The sequence below is a fragment of the Trichomycterus rosablanca genome, chromosome 9, assembly GCF_030014385.1.
Source record: "Trichomycterus rosablanca isolate fTriRos1 chromosome 9, fTriRos1.hap1, whole genome shotgun sequence".
NCBI classification, from domain to species: Eukaryota; Metazoa; Chordata; class Actinopteri; order Siluriformes; family Trichomycteridae; genus Trichomycterus; species Trichomycterus rosablanca.
This window is the reverse complement of record NC_085996.1, coordinates 38,074,027-38,094,664: the sequence shown is the minus strand read 5'-3', so window position 1 is coordinate 38,094,664 and position 20,638 is coordinate 38,074,027. Positions and strand designations below refer to the sequence as shown.

The following is a 20,638-nucleotide window of genomic DNA, read 5'->3' as shown; positions in this document are numbered from 1 at the left end:
AGGTGTTCCACTCATACCAGCACAACACACACTAACACACCACCACCATGTCAGTGTCACTGCAGTGCTGAGAATGATCCACCACCTAAATAATACCTGCTCTGTGGGGGTCCTGTGGGGGTCCTGACCGTTGAAAAACAGCCTGAAAGGGGGTAACAAAGCATGCAGAGAAACAGATGGACTACAGTCAGTAATTGTAGAACTACAAAGTGCTCCTATACGGTAAGTGGAGCTGATAAAATGGACAGTGAGTGTAGAAATAAGGAGGTGGTTTTAATGTTATGGTTGATCAGTTTATATTGTGCATTTAGGCTGTTTTGACTTCTAATTATTGCACTTTGTTAAAATCAGTTCCTTAATTAACCAAAGGAAATTATGCTTAGTCAATAATTCTAAATTAAAATCCACAATCCTCCTCACTCCTGCACTCAGGACTATTTTTAACACAAAGGCAGAATTCCGAGTGACATCCTCTCCACTGCACACGCAGCGTTTACAGGCTTTAACATCGCCGTGTTCAGTCATGTGTGCTTTATTTAACCTACATTCTCGCTTCTGCCTCAATAAAATTTGCTCCTGGCATCTTTTTTTTGTTTGTTTTTTTAAATCACTTGATTATTTTTCTCTTTAAACAGAGTCGAGATGAACTGAACTTGCTTAGTGTTGCTCACCTCACTGTCACTGCTGGACTGAGAATAGTCCACCAACCAAAAATATATCCAGCCAACAGCACCCCGTGGGAAGCGTCCTGTGACCCCTGATGAAGGTCTAGAAGATGACCGACTCAAACAGCAGCAATAGATGAGCGATCGTCTCTGACTTTACATCTACAAGGTGGACCAACTAGGTAGGAGTGTCTAATAGAGTGGACAGTGAGTGGACACGGTGTTTAAAAACTCCAGCAGCACTGCTGTTTCTGATCTACTCATACCAGCACAACACACACTAATACACCACCACCATGTCAGTGTCACTGCAGTGCTGAGAATGATCCACCACCTAAATAATACCTGCTCTGTGGTGGTCCTGTGGGGGTCCTGACCATTGAAGAACAGAATAAAAGAGGGCTAACAAAGCATGCAGAGAAACAGATGGACTACAGTCAGTAATTGTAGAACTTCAAAGTGCTTCTATATCCACCACCTAAATAATACCTGCTCTGTGGTGGGTCCTGTGGGGGTCCTGACCATTGAAGAACAGGGTGAAAGCAGGCTAAAAAGGTATGTAGATAAATAGATGGACTACAGTCAGTAATTGTAGAACTACAAAGTGCTTCTATATGGTAAGTGGAGCTGATAAAATGGACAGTGAGTGTAGAAACAAGGAGGTGGTTTTAATGTTATGGCTGATCGGTGTATTGTGGTTTTAAGCGGTGAGGGTAGGAGGGATGAGGAGTAATCGGTCGTGTCTGAGAGACTGAGAGACACTTATAGTCCGGATTTAGCTCCATCTGATTTCCACCTTTCTGGACACTCAAAGCTTTAAGGGGAAGAAGATTTTCATGTGATGATGATGTGAAAGCCATAATTTTACGGGCCACAGCAAAGAATAGCTCTATATACATTGAAAATACACACACTATACACAGACTAGGCATAACATTATGACCACTGACAGGTGAAGTGAATAACACTGATTATCTCTTCCTTACGACACCTGTTAGTGGGGGGGATATATTAGGCAGCGAGTGAACATTTTATCCTCAAAGTTGATGTTAGAAGCAGGAAAAATGGACGAGCGTGAGGATCTGAGCGAGTTTGGCGAGGACCAAATTGTGATGGCTAGACGACCGGGTTAGAGCATCTCCAGAACTGCAGCTCTTGTGGGGTGTGTCCCGGTCTGCAGTGGTCAGTATCTATCAAAAGCGGTCCAAGGAAGGAACAGTGGTAAACCAGCGACAGGGTCATGGGCGGCCAAGACTCATTGATGCACGTGTGGAGCGAAGGATCCAACAGACGAGCTACTGTAGCTCAAACTGCTGAGGAACTTAATGCTGGTTCTGATAGAAAGGTGTCAGGATACACAGAGCAGCACAGTTTGTTGCGTATGGGGCAGCAACAGGGGGACCAACACAATATTAGGAAGGTGGTCATAATGTTTTGCCTAGTCGGTGTATAGACAAAAGTATTTGGACAACCAAAAAAAGAATCTTGAGTGTCCTACACAGAGCCCTGACTTCACTCTTACTGAACAGCTTTGGAATGAACCAGAACATCAACTGATGCTTTCTTGACCAACATCTATGCTTATGCCACCTTGTGCCTGTCTGAACTATGTCCAATCAGTTCAAACTGGCAACTGGTGGACTTCAACTGGGTTATAGATACAGCTCAGGGATCACTCTAGCAAACTGGACTCACCTGGCCATCATTGTGCCACAAAACATGGTTTCACTTTGTCATTATGGGTAATTAAGCGTGGTGTCGTGACGAGCGTCTGTGCAGCAGCAGTGTGATACGAATAACATCTTCCACATGATCAGGTCAGAGAAATGAGTCAGTATAATACATGTTATTCATCAGGCCTAACAGAATGCCTATGTGGTCAAAAGTATGTGGACACCACTCCTAAATACCAAGTTTAGGTGTAAAAACCAGGTAAACTTAAAATAAAATATGTAAAATAGGTATCTGATATACATGTTATGCAAATATCATACTGTATACACTATATGGTCAAAAGTATTTGGACACCTGACCATGAGATTGCTGTGCAAAACAAATAGCATTAAAAGAGTGGCCTCTGTGATCTTTTAGCTACAACAACAGCCGTTCTTTTGAGAAGGCCTCTCACAAGACTTTGAAGGATGTCTGTGGGAATTTGTGCCCGTTTTATTTCACTTAAAAGTGCATTTGTATGGCCGGGCACTAATGTTCATTTTCTGGTCAATTCCAAAGCTGGTCAGGACACAAGACAAGACTATAAAGAAGAAGAAGAAGAAGAAGAAGAAGAAGAAAGCTTTAGTCATTATACAGGGTGAGTCAAAAGTCTCAGGACACTCTTTTATTTCAGAAACGAAAGGGAAAATGACGTATTTGAATACCCCAGCAAGTAATGGGTGAGGGGGCCTTTGTTTTAGGCTATGTCCGGAACATGGCCACCATCTTGAAAGCCGCCATATTGTATCAAGGGCAAGTTCTTCCAATGGGAAGGTGGTCATGTAGCATATCAAAGAAGACCAGAATTTTCTCAGAAATCGATTGCCACAATCAGATTTGTAATATCTCTTGTGGTTCAAAAGTTATCAACATAAAAAGTGAAAAACTTTTGTTGTTCATTACAGGTAACTGAAGATGGAATTGACGAAAGAAGAGAGGATTGAGGTGATTCTGATGTCTGGGGAATGCTAAAAGATAGGCCCCCTCACCCATTACTAGCTGGGGTGTTCAGATTTGTCATTTTCCTGAGTGTCCTGAGACTTTTGACTCACCCTGTATTTGCGTACAATGAAATATAGTGTGACTCTCTCCAAAAGAGATAAAAGAAAAGCATTTACATTACATTTGGATATTTACAAAGGATAAACCAGTGCAGCTGGAGTAAAGTATGTCTGTGGGAATTTGTGCCCATTCAGTCAAAAGAGCATTTGTATGGCTGGGGACTGATGTTGGTCAAGAAAGACCCAAGTGTTGATGCTTCAGTTCATTCCAGAGCTGGTCAGTGGGGATGAGCTCAGGGTTCTGTGCAGGACACTGGAGTTTTCTTCACAGTCATGCAGGAACAGGAATGAGCCTTCCCCAAACTGTTGCTGCAAAGTTGGAAGCATAGAATTTCCTTTATATAATTGATTTATTGCACCTGTTAGCGACTGTTGTGGCTGGAACACATGAAGAGGACAGTACTGTTGTTTATTTAATGTCCGTACATAGTGAAGTGATGTGTGTGGATACTGTAGTGTAACAGTATTGAGTAAACACATGCGGTACTGCATTTCATGTAAGGTAATAAACGGGTTTGTATTTCAGCTAATGTACTGTAACTGGAAAGCTGATACTGTACAGTGTACCAGTGGTTTCCAAAGTGGGGTGGCGCGGAGCTCTGGAACGAGGCATGTTTGATCTCTACTATCTCTGTCGAGTTAGGGTGACAAAATCGCTCTCGCGTCGGCTGTGCCGTTGTTTCCTATGGAGTTACCTTTTCAAAGCGACAAACTGTTTGATATGACGCGATAAAAGAGACTCAGACCGTACGAACAAAGCTTAATGTGACTTATTGTTCGAAAACAGCGAGTGAGGAATTTGATTAGTGGAGAGAATTTATGAGCAGTAATAATGAAGAGAAGTTTAGTGCTCCTGTCTCCTTCTTTTACTACATTAAACCACGTTAAGCTTTATTTTTAACGATAATGCATGTACAGTATGTTAAGAATTGTAATGAAGTTGACTAGACAAAACATGAAATATTTTTGGGTTCAAGATGGAATAAGAGTCGATGTCAATGTAAGAAACACTGCCTCTATTTTATCTGCATTTTCTATACTGTCCCAATTTTTGATTTGGGTAGTACATTCAAGTCATAGATATATCCCTATATAGTATATATATAGTATATATATACTATATTGCCATAAGTATTCACTCACCCATCCAAATGATTGAATTCAGGTGTTTCAATCACTTCCATGGCCACAGGTGTATAAAACCAAGAACCTAGGCATGCAGACTGCTTCTACACACATTAGTGAAAGAACGGGTCGCTCTCAGGAGCTCAGTGAATTCCAGCGTGGTACCGTGATGCCACCTGTGCAACAAGTCCAGTTGTGAAATTTCCTCGCTACTAAATATTCCACAGTCGACTGTCAGTGCTATTATAACAAAGTGGAAGCGATTGGGAACGACAGCGACTCGGCCACAAAGTGGTACCACGTAAAATGACAGAGCGGGTCAGCGGATGCTGAGGAACATAGTGCGCAGAGGTCGCCAACTTTCTGCAGAGTCGATCGCTACAGACCTCCAAACTTCATGTGGCCTTCAGATTAGCTCAAGAACAGTGTGTAGAGCTTCATGGAATGGGTTTCCATGGCCGAGCAGCTGCATCCAAGCCTTACATCACCGAGCGCTGTGCCAAGTGTAAAGTTTGGTGGAGGGGGGATTATGGTGTTTTATATGACGCGGTAAAAGCAACTCAGGCCGTACGAACAAAGCTTAACGTGACTTATTGTACTACAACAGCGAGTGAGGAATGTGATTAGTGGAGGAATTAATGAGCAGTAATAATGAAGAGAAGTTTAGTGCTCCTGTCTCCTTCTTTTAACACATTAAACCACGTTAAGCTTTATTTTAGACTCTCGGAAAAGCTGATTCTCACAATTTCTCAGAAGCTGGAGCTGTAACACAAGTTTAAAAGTGAAACAGGGAGGAAAATCCAGATAAACACAGATACATGTGGAGCTGTAACCCTGGATCTGACGCTTATTCCACACAAATACAGATTCGTCTCATATTTGCACATTTATACCACACCGCTCAAGCTGTATTGTGTAATAATTCCACTGTAAAGGTGATTTATTGCTTTAATTTGTTTTATTTAGTAATAATGCAGTTTTAAATGGATAACAGAGTTTCAAATAACTTCCAGCAGAGTTTGGAAGCAGAGGACGTGTACGAACATATTTGGGGGGGCAGAAAAGTTTGGGAACTTCTGCAGGTACCACTGTGGTGAGATTGAGAGATGTAAGGTTTGATGCTGCTTCCTTTCAGTACAGCACATTTATATTCACATTTGCAGCATTTAGTAGACGCTTTATCCAAAGCGACTTACAATTATGAACTGAATACAGGGCCTTGCTCAGGGGTCCAACAGTGGCAGCCTGGCACTGATGGGGCTTAACCGCTGAGCTACCACTGCCCTAAACATGAGGTGTTTATTATGACTATAGACCACTGAAGTCGTGTCGTCATTTTGTAATCCACGCCATGTTGTTATGCCCATATTTGGTAACCCGGGTCTAAGAGAAATTTTGAATAGGAAAAATGAATGAATTTCGAAAATTGCCTCTCTCGCATCCTGTAGTCATAAAAAATGTTCCAAAGCTGTTACGTTTTGTTTTATGGAGATTCCTCTGTCTATTATCACTGGATCCTCTGAATTATGAAGTCGTTAAAGAGTCAAAATATGAATATTGCTACATGTAAGCTAATGCCACTGTGCACTGAATTGACGTCACTAGACCGGAAGCCTCTTAAATAACCGCACGAAGCAGCACGATTCACCGGTGTAACGGTGCAGTGATATTCACAAGTTTTAGTTTATATTTTTAGTAGCTAGCTACATTAAAGTAGAAAGCAAGGATGGTCGGGTGTTACGCCTTTGGTTGCAGTCACCAAACTGGAGGTATTGCGGGCTGCTCATTGTTGTTCAGTGACGTCTAATTAATGCGCAGTAGCATTAGCTTTCGAGTAGCATTATTAGTATTACGACCTTTCAACAACCTCGTAATTCAGAGGATCCAGTGATGTACAGGAGAAAAATGTACATAGGACAAAACGTACAGGGTTCTGAACATGTTTATTTAGCACAGGATGCGTTAGAGCTGATTTTTTGAAAACCCCGTTCATTTTTCCCAAAGGAAATCGGGCTTAGACCCGGGTCTCCAAATATGGGCATAACGAGGATGTAATATGTATGTGCTGTAACATTATACACTTGATAGATCACTTCGGATACACTTATTGGGTGTGTGTGTGTGTGTGTATGGGGAGGGGGGTCTTTTTGTTTTTGCTATATCCGGTTACGTCTGCAATGTTTAGCTCTCCGATCAGGACTTCTGAGCTCTATTATAATCTTATGGAACCACGGACGTATATACGGTCAGACCTTACGCTGGTTAGTGCAGTTGCACAGCAGATAGTTGAGAAGGTTACATTTATGTTAATGATGTACAGTCATTTTTACTGGTAGTGGTCAAATCATGTCATTTGACTTCTGCCTGACCGTTCATTCAACCTGGTACAGTACTACCTCAGCAAGCGTCTTAACCCATACAAGTTTGAGTTTGCCAAGCAGACGTCGAGTGAAGAGCATATGTGTCGAGTGCCGGAAATTCTCGTGGTATTACAGTATTAACAACTCCTGCCCCCTCCTAACCCCCGGAAGTACAAGGTCAGAACTGATGGGTGTAAAAGGGCAATTTGTGCCAACATCCATTAACGGGAATAGCATCACTGTCACTGGGGCTTGAGAGTATCGTAACACTGGTTGCCTATAAACAGAGCAAATGGGTTTAAAAGGACGGCTGATGTTTGCATGAGCTAATGGAACAGGAAGCGTTAAAGGCTGGAGTGCTCGGATGCTCGGGAGTGAACTGGAAAGCTCTCCGCCACACAGCGTGAACATTAGATGTTTGACCATCGAACTGTCAGACCCGAGAAAATCCAGTGGGATTAAACCAGCTGTGAAAAATTCATTGCGTAACTGACCACAATTTCCAGACGAATCCACCGAGACGACTGAACACAGACTGAAATAGAGCGAGACACGTCTGCACCGTATCGTCTCTGTTACTGTCTTCACTTCAGATTGTAGTGCAAGATGTACATATTATTATGTATAAGGATTTTAATGTCATGTTTTACACACTTTGGTTACATTCATGACAGGAACGGTAGTTACTTGTTCATCAGTTCAAGTTTGTAATGTTAAACACAGTCATGGACAATTTAGTATCTCCAATTTACCTCACTTGCACGTCTTTGTACTGTGGGTGGAAACCGGAGCTCCTGGAGAACATGCAAACGCCACACAGAAAGGACCCAGACTGCTCCACCTGGGAATCGAACCCACGACCTTCTTTTTGTGAGGCGACAGTGCTACCCACCGAGCCACTGTGCCGCCCCAAGGTTTGCATAAGGGTACTTCATTACTTTTATATTAGAACAGAAGGATGTTTAACTTGTGCAGAGTGAAAGTACATCATGTGGCCAAAATTATTTGGACAGCTGACCATCAGCTTGTTGGACATTCCAAAATAGAATGACCTCTGTGTTACAGTTTCAGCTAGAACCACGGCCGCTCTTCTGAGAAGAACCTTTATTATCAATTTACTTGTGTACGAAATTTAGTGTGACACTCCAAATATTTACAAAGGATGAACCACAGCTAGGGAACGTAGGGACATAAAGTACATTATATTACCAGAAGTATTCGCTCGCCTGCCATCACACGCATATGAACCTGAGTGACGTCCCATTCTTAATCCATAGGGTTTAATATTATGTCGCCACCCTTTGCAGCTATAACAGCTTCAACTCTTCTGGGAAGGCTTTCCACAAGGTTTAGGAGTGTGTTTATGGGAATGTTTGACCATTCTTCCAGAAGCGCATTTGTGGGGTCAGACACTGATGTTGGACGAGAAGGCCTGGCTCACCGTCTCCGTACTAATTCATCCCAAAGGTGTTCTATCGGGTTGAGGTCAGGACTCTGTGCAGGCCAGTCAAGTTCTTCCACACCAAACTGGCTCATCCGTGTCTTTATGGACCTTGTTTTGTGCACTGGTGCATGCTGGAACAGGAAGGGGCCATCCCCAACTCCTGAAAATCTACCCCACACCATAATCCCCCCTCCACCAAACTTTACACTCGGCACAATGCAGTCGATCAAGTATCGTTCTCCTGGTAACCGCCAAACCCAGACTCGTCAATCCAATGGACGAGTCTTCCAGACGGAGAAGCGTGATTCGTCACTCCAGAGAACACGTCTCCACTGCTCTAGAGTCCAGTGGCGGCGTGCTTTACACCACTGCATCTGGCGCTTTGCATTGCGCTTGGTGATGTAAGGCTTGGATGCAGCTGCTCGGCCATGGAAACCCATTCCATGAAGCTCTCTACACACTGTTCTTGAGCTCATCTGAAGGCCACATAAAGTTTGGAGGTCTGTAGCGATCAACTCTGCAGAAAGTTGGTGACCTCTGCGCACTATGTTCCTCAGCATCCGCTGACCCGCTCTGTCATTTTACGTGGCCTTAGGTGCTTGGTTTTATACACCTTTGGCCATGGAAGTGATTGGAACACCTGAATTCAATGAGTTGGATGGGTGAGTGAGTACTTTTGGCAGTATAGTGTATGTCTGTAGGATATTGTGCCCATTCAGTCAAAAAAAACATTTGTATAACTGGGCACTGATGCTGGTCAAGAAAGCCTCAGTTGGTGTTCTGGTTTATTCCAGAGCTGTTAAATGGAGGTCAGGACTCTGTACAGGACACTGGAGTTTCTTGGTTTTTAAAGCAAGCTTTTCTTCATGTCTTTTTAGAGCTTGTATTGTGCACAGAAACAGGAAAGAGCCTTCCCCAAACTGTTGCTGCATAATTGGAAGCATATTCACGGGCAGAGGCCCTGTGATGGACTGGAGTCCTGTCTGGGGTGTGTTTCTGCGTGTGCATCCAGTGATTTCAAAGAAGCAGGATCCACCATGACCCTGACCAGGATAATGTACTGATTAAAATAAAGATGATTTTCTGGGAAATACGTTTAAGTGTATCCTTTTAAGTCCTTTTAAGTCATTTTAAGTCCTTTTCCTCACAGTGTAGCGATTTAATTTATTGCTAAATTACTTTCAGCAGAACTTACTGTTCTTACAAGACTTTAAAAAATCCCATCAGACAGTGAATGTACGTCGTTTACTATACAAACCCACCAGTGTGGTTTAATTTGAATCATTTCAGGAGGAGTATCCAGTCTAGCCGTTACCTGTGACACATCTGCTGTACAGCAGTGTAAGCAGCCTCATTCTAAACCTCAATTTCCTGTTTTCATCCCTCAGTGTGAATTATTAATCCAGTGTGACGTTGACAGCTGGATTTAGTAATGAGTGCAAGCGAAAGTAGAGGAAGAGAAGATCAGCATACTGTGCACTTGTACTATACATTTATACTATACATTTACACTATACACTTATACCATAAACTTATAATATACATTTATACCATAAACTTATACTATACACTTATACTACACACTATACTATACACTAGGGATGCATCGATACCATTTTTTCCCAACCGAGTACGAGTACAAGTACATGTATTTTTGTACTTGCCAATACCGATACCAATACCAATTTAGAATACCGTTTTTTTTTTAAACAAAAACAAACACGAGAAGTGACGAGAAGTTTAATGATACCACGTCCAAAAATGCACGTCAACAAGAAGCGAGTGATCAAAGTGTTTGTTTGCTGACGTGATGAAATCAAGGAGGAAAAATAAATGAATCTGAATGGATTTGGCAACACGAGCAGCATGGATTGTTCTACGTATAGTGAGTTGGAGGTTAATAAATATTTTTGCAATGTTGGTGTTTTGTTGTTATGTTTTGTAGAGAACGATCAGGTCAGAAATACTGTAAAACGTGTGTGTGTGCTGATGTATTCTGATATAAACTATATTATCCCCCTGTCCCACTTGTTTACACTCCTCTCCTGCGTTTCCTCACACCGTATCCTGCGTTCTCATTGGCTGTTCGACATAGCACTCATTCCCAGTCGCACATCTCAGATCAGATATCTGACGCAGAGCCGTAGATTCTCTCTACCGCTCTGATCTGACGTGCTAGAAAACTCGGCGAGCCGGTCGGATCGAGTTGTTGAGTAGTTCACACTTAGCGATCGAGAGCCGAGTTTTCATCGCCGAGCGAACACCGAGTTGCTCCCGAGCCGGCAAATCTAGCGCCGACCAGCCGCCGAGCGAAAATCAGGGCAAAAATTGTGTAGTGTGAACCAGGCATAACGCAGCGACGTGCACTAGGCACACGGTATCGGATGTTTAGTATCGGAGCCTCGTTTGCGAGTACGAGTACAAGTTAATGAGCGCGGTATCGGGCAAATACCCGATACCAGTATCGGTGCTCATGCATCTCTACTATACACCCATACTATTCACTTATACTACTGTATACATTTACACTATACATTTACACTATACATTTATACTACACACCTATACTATACATTTATACTATACACTTATACTACACACCTATACTATACACTTGTACTACTCACTTATACTACACACCTATACTATACACTTATACTACACATGTACTGTATACTATACACTTATACTACACACCTATACTATACACTTATACTACTCACTTATACTATACATTTACACTATACACTTATACTATACACCTATACTATACATGTATACTACACACCTAGACTATACACTTGTACTACTCACTTATACTATACATTTACACTATACACTTATACTTTACACCTATAGTATACATGTATACTACACACCTATACTATACACTTATACTACTCACTTATACTCTAAATTTACACTACACACTTATACTATAAATTTATACTATATATTTATACTATACACATACTATACATTTACACTATACACTTATACCATAAACTTATGATACAATTATACAATACATTTACACTACTCACTAATACTATACATTTATACTACACATTTACACTATACACTTATACTACACAATTATACTATACACTTGTACCATAAACTTATAATATACATTTACACTATACACTTATACTATAAACTTATATTATACATTTATCTTACTCATTTATACTATACATTTACACTATACTCATATACTATACACTTACACTACACACTTATAATATACATTTATTCTATACACGTATACTATACAGTTACACTATACACTTATACTATACAGTTACACTATACACTTACACTACACATTTTTACTATACAGTAATACTATACACTTACACTACACACTTATACTACACATTTACACTACACACTTATACTATACATTTATACTAAACATTTAATTATTTCATCCAGTCCTTCCTCCCTCAGTCGTAATGAATAGTCTCTGAGTGCATGACCAGGCTGGTGGGCTAAAGTAAAACACCGTTGTGCCACCGAGCGCCGGTTTAACGTGTTTATAAATCATGTTTTGGATCTCAGTGTTCGCATTAATGTGATCTGTAAAAGCGCTGAGCTTTATGCTGCTGTTAATCAAATCTACAACCTGCTGCTCTTCATCTTCTGTTCAATTTACTGATCTGATCTGCTCAGGACTGGTCATGCTGTAAGAAAATATGTGGACACAGAAATAGCCGATGAGATCCCGGCGGATGTTTTGACTGGGGACACGGGGAGAACATGCAAACTTCACACAGAACAGACACAGATTGTCCATATGGGAATTGAATTCACACTCATACTTAGGGCGATTTAGTAGCTCCAATTAACCTTCTGTTAACATTTTGGACTGTGGGAGGAAACCGGAGCTCCTTGGGCTACAAGTGCTCCACGTGGGAATCAAACCCAAAACCTTTTGAGGTAACAGTGCTTCCCATCGAGGCACCGAGCATCTGCAGCCACACAATCTGTCTTTGCTGTTTCCAAATTGCTTTCTGGATGAGAATGAGACACACTTCAACCCATCCATCAGCTTCTCTACACCTCCCTCCATCCCTCCCTCTATCCATCCCTCCCATCCTCTCTCTCTCTCTCTCTCTCTCTTTTTTCTCACACACACACACTCTCTCTCCGCTCTGATACACACTCACACTCACATGCGCCCAGCCTCATACGTGCCAGGATCTTCTCGGTGTACCTGACCACTCCATACTCGGCTCAGCAGCCGCCCACGCCAGCGTCCATCCGCAAACAGAGCAGAAGAGAGAAAAAGACTCGGGCAGGCAGGGAGGGAGGCAGTCGCGGGAGGAAACCCTGCTGCAGTCGTCTTCTCGACGTACAGAGACACGAGAGGCTTCATCACATCCTCATCTCTCAGTCACACCGCTCTCAGACCATGAACCTGCCCTTATCTGGTTGCTAAGGAGGTGACATCAAGCCTGGAGGAGCGTGGACTTTGTTGCTAAGGTAATGCACCTTTCTGGCTCTTCATCGGCCGACACACTTGGTCCAGAGCGACGCTGTAGGGGCAGGAACTCTGGACACGTGTGTCTTTATATTTCTGACTGGAAATAGTGAGCAAACTTGAGCATGTCTATGATTTAAGATTCCATTTGTGATTGTCAAGTTAGGCAGTAGTGAATGAAGTATAAGACACAGGGTGTCCTTCAAGTGAAGGGTTATCCTGGCTTGAAATTAGGGGAATCAGGAGCACCCCTTCACGCCCCTCCTGAGAGGATGGGGCACCAAACACAGCTGTTAATTCTCCTCGAATTACTGAGTTATCTCATACATAGAGGAATACTCTCTTACAGACGGCTGTGTGTAATCCAAGCACGGGTCTGTAAACTGTCCACAGTCAAGTAAGCTTTCCACTGCTGTGGGCTCGGAAGCTGGTTTTCAAGAACAAACCCCCCACTTTAACAAAAATAAGACCTCCTGGAGGAGGGTTTTGTTGTGGGATGAGTCAAATACTGAGTGTTTGCAAAAGATTATTTTCTTATTATACACATATTTTAAATCCATTGTAGTATCTGTTCTTACCGGTTAGTTAAAAGCGCGGTTGTCTGAGGGTTTTCAGCTCATACGATGAGGATAATCCAGGGCAGATATACTTATACACGTCTACAGTACAATAACATTCTTTATTTATATATCCCAGCTTGTTTGTAAGCTGGCATCAGAGCATGGGGCAGCCATTGTATGGTGCGCATGGAGCGGAAACGGTTACAGCTCAAGGGCCCGAGGGTTTAGAGGGTTAGAGCTTGAATTCTGAACCCACAACCTTCTAGTTGGTAATTCTCAGGCTCTTCCCACTAGGCTACTCCTGCCCCTAAGCAGGGTACATCAGGATTTGTTTTAGAAATGCACATTGAGCAGGTTTTAATATAATAACAGGGTGGCACGTTGGCCTCACAGCAAGAAGGTTCTGGGTTCGATCCCCAGATGGGACGGACCGAGTCCTTTCTGTGTGGAGTTTGCATGTTCTCCCCGTGTCTGTGTGGGTTTCCTCCAGGAAATAAACTAAATAACTGAATATGTGCCATTTTTCTAGCATAAAATAGATTTCAGCTGACATAAAAATCAAGATTACAAGATGAAATATGTACTACGTTTAGGAAATAAATAATAAAATAAATTAAAATCGACCTGATGGTGGCTGATGTAAAGATAAGGATCATCTAGGGTAGATGAAACACCTTTATTGGTCATATATACTTATACACGTGTACAGTACATTGAAACTCTTTATTTATATATCTTAGCTTGTCTGAACATGGGGGTCAGAGTGGATCACAGGGTGGATCATTCTCAGCACTGCAGTGACACTGACATGAGTGGATCAGACACAGCAGCGTTGCTCTAGTTTTTAAACACCTCACTGTCACTGCTGGACTGTGAATAGTCCACCAACCAAAAACATCCAGCCAACAGCGCCCCGTGGGCAGCGTCCTGTGACCACTGATGAAGGTCTTGAAGATGACCGACTCAAACAGCAGCAATAGATGAGCGATCGACGCTGACTTTACATCTACAAGGTGGACCAACTAGGTAGGAGTGTCTAATAGAGTGGACAGTGAGTGGACACGGTGTTAAAAAACTTCAGCAGCGCTGCTGTGTCTGATCCACTCATACCAGCACAACACACACTAACACACCACCATGTCAGTGTCACTGCAGTGCTGAGAATGATCCACCACCTAAATAATACCTGCTCTGTGGTGGTCCTGTGGAGGTCCTGACCATTGAAGAACAGCATAAAAGGGGGCTAAAAAAGCATGTAGAGAAACAGATGGACTACAGTCAGTAATTGTAGAACTACAAAGTGCTTCTATAAGGTAAGTGGAGCTGATAAAATGGACAGTGAGTGTAGAAACAAGGAGGTGGTTTTAATGTTATGGCTGATCGGTGTATAACAAAATGCTTTACTTAAAGGTCAGTGTACTAAAAGTCAGACTGAACATGTGCCATTTTTTCAGCGTAAAATAAATTTCAGGAGACAAATAAATCAATATTACGTAATGAGATATGTTTAAAGTGTGTACTAATAAAAATGGAATTAAATAGACCCCAGGTAGCACACTTAGGGTGGCTAATAAACCCTTTCACTTTCAGGATGTAAATTTAAAACTAAAGTAAAGATATAAAGTCTGCAATAGAACTGCTAGTTTGTTAAGCTGAAAGGCAAAGCAAAACACCTATATGACAGCAAAGGACTAGGAGCGTAGTTCAAATTACAGGGGGACTGGGGGGGGGGGGCGTCTGACTCTCCTTATTAACACTTAGATTCCCAAAAATAAAAGCCAGATAGGGACTCCTAATAACTGATGTAATTACGACCTCTGCTGGCTGGTTGATGGCGTCTGCACAGAGTCGAGGAATAATGCTGATCAGGGTGTGTCTCTCCGTACACAAAGCTGATTCGCATATGAACTCGCCTCGTGCAGGTGAAAAGATGCAGTCGGCTACTGCACACGTGTCGAAAGGGGCGTGTGACAGTCTCGCTCTCCTCAATCAGGGCGGGGGTCAGCAGTGGAGAGAAAGCATAACGCAAGTGAATAACAATTGGACGCACTAAAACAAGGGAGAAAATGCATAAAAAAGAAATAAGAAATGAATATGGGTGTTACTAAGTTCATGTTTAGTTCTCAGCTTAAGAAAAAGTTGGGACAGTATGGAAAATGCAAATAATAAAAAAAAACACAGAGTTTCTTACATTCACTTTGACTTTTATTTGATGTCAGACAGGATGATCCTGAGATATTTCATGTTTTATCTGCTCAACTTCATTTCATTTATTAATAAACATCCATTCCTGCATTTCAGGTCTGCAACACATTCCAAAAAAAGTTGGGACAGTAAAGCATTTACCACTTTGTAATGTTGCCATTCCTTTTCACCACTTAAAAGACGTTTTGGCACCGAGGAGACCAAGTGTTTTAGTGTTTCAGCTTTAATTTTGTCTCGTTCTTCCTGCAAACACGTCTTAAGATGTGCAGCAGCACGGGGTTCAAAATTCTCCACACGTTCTCTATTGGGGACAGGTCAGGACTGCAGGCAGGTCAGTCCAGTACCCGTACCCTCTTCCTCCACAGCCACGCCTTAGTAATGTGTGCAGCAGGTGGTTTTGCATCGTCTTGTTGAAAAATGCTGGACGTCCCTGGAAAAGACGACGTCTTGAAGGCAGGACATGTTGCTCTAAGTTCTGCATTTATGCTGCCATCACAGAAGTGTAAATGACCTTTACCAAGGGCACTGACACACCCCCATACCATGACAGACCCTGGCTTGTTGCTGATAACAGTCTGGATGGTCCTTTTCGTCTTTGGTCTGGAGCACACGGCGTCCAAGACCTGTAATGCTGATTCATCTGAACACAATACACGTTTCCACTGTGTGATGGTCCATCCTAGATGCCTCTAAGCCCAGAGAAGTCGACACCACTTCTGGACATGGTTAACGTAAGGCTTCTTTTTTGCACAGTAAAGTTTTAAGTGGCGTTTGTGCAGTAACTCTGTATTGTAGGTTTGCCAAAGTAACATAAAATATCTCATAAAATTACATAAAATATAAATATAATAATTTTAGTTGCATTTTCCATACTGTCCCAACTTTTTCTGATTTTGGGTTGTAAAATAATAAATATATAGTATTTGTATTTGTACTGTTTTAAATACTGATCATGGTGGAATAATAAATCAGTGCTTTAATTTGCATTTTCAACACTGTCCCAACCTTTTCGGATTTGAGATCTGTAATACAGAAGGGCAAAAAATAGCTTTCCGACTGAGATTGTATGTAACAAAGAGAAAAAATGATTGTGTAGCTCTCACACATTCATATACACACACAGATCCAAACACACACACACTTGTGCACACATATGGTGAAGAGCTTGGAACAGACAGCTGCTATTGGGACCCTGACGGGGAGCCGAGCGTCTAATCTGAGAACCAGAGTGTCACCGCAGTCGGGGGATTTCTCTTTTACTCACGCTCTTACTCACGCTTTAGTCACTCTCACTCTTTCTGCTCTACTTTCCAGTAGCTGAAGGTCTTAAAGCAGCAGCTTGTATTTATTAGCAGATAAGGCTGTGACTAGCACACACACACACACACACACACACACACACACACATTAGTGAGATATAAACTGGAACTATGTGTGAATAGAATTTCCAGATATGTTAGAGAAATACAGATGGCACCGCGGTCTATAAGGCTAACCCATCGAACCCGGATCTTAGTGGTGTTACAGGCTGGCCAGGCATCTACACATACATGAGAGGCTGTGCCTGAGGAAGGGGAGGGTGATGGATTGGTGTCCTGTCCAGAGTATGTCCATCCCAGAGCTTCCAAGCTACTTACGCATGTCTTCATTTGATTTGACCAAAGAAAAAAAGTGACAGTGAGTAGCTAATAGCTGCCAATGCTAAATCTCTACAGGAAATTGCTGTTGGAGCTGGTTGTTGCTAATTATCAGTCTCAGATTCCATTTGCTTTTCTGAGGGTTGTGATGGCAACAAGCTGAGAAGGTCAGTCTAGAGTTCTCTATCCCCAGCAAAACATCCTAGCTCCTTCTGGGAGATCCCCAGATGTTCCCACACCAGCAAGATGTTAGCAGGTCTTGGGTCTGCCTTGCAGTCTCCTCCAGTGGGTCCTGAATCTGCCCTACAATATCTTCCAGTGGTGCCAGGGTCTGCCCTATGGTCTTCTCCAGAGGCTCCTGGATCTGCCCTATGGTCTACTCCAGTGGGTCCTGGGTCTGCCTTACAGTCTCCTCAAGCAGGTCCTTGGTCTGCCCAACAGTTTCCTCCTGTGGGTTCTTGGTCTGCCATACAATGTCCTCCAGCATGTCCTGGGACTGCCGTACAGTCTCTCCCAGTGGCATCAGGGTCTGCCTTAAGGTCTCCTAAAGTGGGTCCTGGGTCTGCCATGCCGTCTCCTCCAATGGGTTTGGGGTCTGCTCTACAGTCTACTCCAGCAAATCCGGGGTCGGCCCTATGGTCTTCTCCAGCGGGTCCTGGGTCTGCCGTACGGTCTCCTCCAGTGGGTCCTAGGTCTTCCCTACAATCTCTTCCAGTGGTGCCATGGTCCAGTGGGTGCCGGGTCCTGTGTTAACCAGGAACCCTATCTGATTAATCTTATTTACCATTGTGTGATGATCAGTTGACAGCTCTGTCCCTCTTGTATTCAGAACAATCACAACATTGCTCATTGACCTTTGGCCTAAGGTGCTCTAGCAGCAAGTACACTTCTGAGGAACCTTGTGCTCAAACATAGTGTTTAGCACAGAAGTCTAATAATATTCACCACTCAAGTTCAGTTCTGGGAGGCTGATCCTTCCAATCACCCCCTTTATGTACAGTATCTCCATTGTTGTCGACATGAGAGTTAAAATCCCCCAGCAGGACTACATGGTCAGTAGGAGATACCATCTTGAGCACCATCTTCACCTTCCCCTCTGAGAGTCTTAGTCTTCTAACTCCTACTGTTCATCCCTCAGCCTGGGACTTGTAAGTTTTCCCTTGGAGACTCTAAAGAAGGAAAGAGACCACCCTTGATTGAGGACGTTTGGTACCAGAACCAATGCTGTCATTGATGTAAGGTTGACTGTGTCTAGTCTATACCCTTCTGACACATCACAAACCAACTCAGGCTCTTTCCCTGCCAACAAGTGATGTTCTACATTCCCAAAACCAGTTTCCATTGCCAGTGTGTAGCCTATCTGAAACTGACATTGCACCTGACCCCTACTCTTCACCCTGCAGGAGGTGAGCCCAGAAGATGGCTCCACATCGCCATTTCAAGCTGAGCCTGTCCAGGTTATGTGGATGACAGATTTGGCTCATGTGGTCCAGTTTTGTTCGGCTTTATTTACATGTATAATGTTATTGGTGCAATAAGGTACCAAAAGACTTTCTTGCTTTGCGGCAACAGTGCTACCCACCGAGCTTCCGTGCCGCCCTCATTGCAGTCATATTACCTCTAATTCCATTGACCTTTACTGAGAGTTCAGTGGTAGCGTAGTCATATGCTCATGTGGTGTTCAGTCATAATTGCTGCTAAATGTTGCAAATGTAAACGTAATGACTGGTTCACACTACACGATTTTTGACCAAAAATATTTATTAACCTCCAACTCACCACAGAACAACCCATGCTGTTCATGTTGCCAAATCCACTCAGATTCATTTATTTTTTCTCCTTGATTTTACACTGCACATCAGCGCACAAACTTTGATCGCTCGCTACTTGTTGACGTGTATTTTTGGACTTGGTGTCATTAAACCCCTCGTCACTTCTCGAGTTTGTTTTTGTGACAAAACGTAGTTTGGGAGACCAGAGAAGCTCGCCTGAGATTCCAGTTGGTGATAGATGGTGTAGTGTGTGACCCCCATATCGCCGATCAGTTGTGTAGTGTGAAATCCACACCAACTTGAGAGACTCCTGATTACAAGAGATCCAGTCGTGTAGTGTGAACTGTACAGCGACCTGACCACTTGGAAAGTCGTGTAGTGTGAACTTGGCATAAGTGTAAATGAAAGACAGAATCTGGAGGAAGTGCAACAGTGTGGGTGCCACCATTCATGTGGTGCAACTTTCAGCTACTGTACACAGACTTAACCCCAGAAAACAGGTTATTAGATGGACTGGCTGCTTTAAATTGATCCTAGGAGTGAAATAGTATAAATAAATAAAGGGATGATGGATGCACAAATAGTACAGGAGCAGCAAGAAACACATTTTAATAAGTATTTAATAAATGAACCCTGAGTTTGAATGTTTGTGTTTGATGCACCGGATGGTCTTCGGTGCTTACTGATCCACGTTTGTTAAATCCAAACGAGCGTCCGTACAGCGAATCCGCTGCCAAAAAACAAGATTCATTTGTGTTTTAGGTTGTGTTTCTTTTCCTCACCCACACGCACCAGATGTTTAGTGCTGTTATTTGCATTAACAGATAATGCTCGGCTCGGCTCGGTCCCCCGCCATATTGTGTCGAGCTTATAAATGTTAATCTGTTGGCATTCACATCGATCAAACGACTGCAGATGGTTAATTTGTTGGCTTCAAAGTGCTTCATTGTTGGGAAGCTCTCCGGGATGGCTTCCATCTGATTGATCTCTCTTCTGTTTTACAGTCAGATTGTGTAGAGGGGGAATAAAACAGCGAGCATGGCACAGGCCTCTCAGGAACAGGGAGCAGCAGGTACCACTGATCCGGAGGAGGACTCGCCCAACATGATCGTCTACAGGAAGGTAAGAGCGTGTTTTCCTTTTGGTTTGAGTTTGCGCTGTTGTTTCCAGCTTTTAGGGCTATTAAATGAACATCCTGCAGGACAGAGCTGTCCCATGAGTACACTGATCGATCCTTTATCTAGTGGTACACTGTACAGCCATAACATTATGACCACCTCCTTGTTTCTACACATACTGTCCATTTTATCAGCTCCACTTACCATATAGAAGCACTTTGTTGTTCTGACTGTAGTCCATCTGTTTCTCTGCATGCTTTGTTAGCCCCCTTTTATGCTGTACTTCAATGGTCAGGACCCCCACAGGACCACCACAGAGCAGGTATTATTTGGGTGGTGGATCATTCTCAGGACTGCAGTGACACTGACATGGTGGTGGTGTTAGTGTTAGTGTTAGTGTTAGTGTTAGTGTGTGTTGTGCTGGTATGAGTGGATCAGACACAGCAGCGCTGCTGGAGTTTTTAAACACCTCACTGTCACTGCTGGACTGAG

General features: G+C 42.9%; 1 protein-coding gene across 1 annotated transcript in view; it reads left to right on the top strand.

Moving 5' to 3' along the window:
• The first annotated feature begins 12,616 nt into the window (after positions 1-12,616).
• rgs6 (regulator of G protein signaling 6) overlaps positions 12,617-20,638 on the top strand; it is a 114,770-nt gene continuing 106,748 nt past the window's right edge. Inside the window, exons 1-2 of the mRNA XM_063002382.1 lie at positions 12,617-12,856; positions 20,033-20,150. Coding sequence (XP_062858452.1) covers positions 20,067-20,150 — 84 coding nt within the window. The 5' untranslated portion in view covers positions 12,617-12,856; positions 20,033-20,066. The remainder of the gene's footprint in view (positions 12,857-20,032; positions 20,151-20,638) is intronic.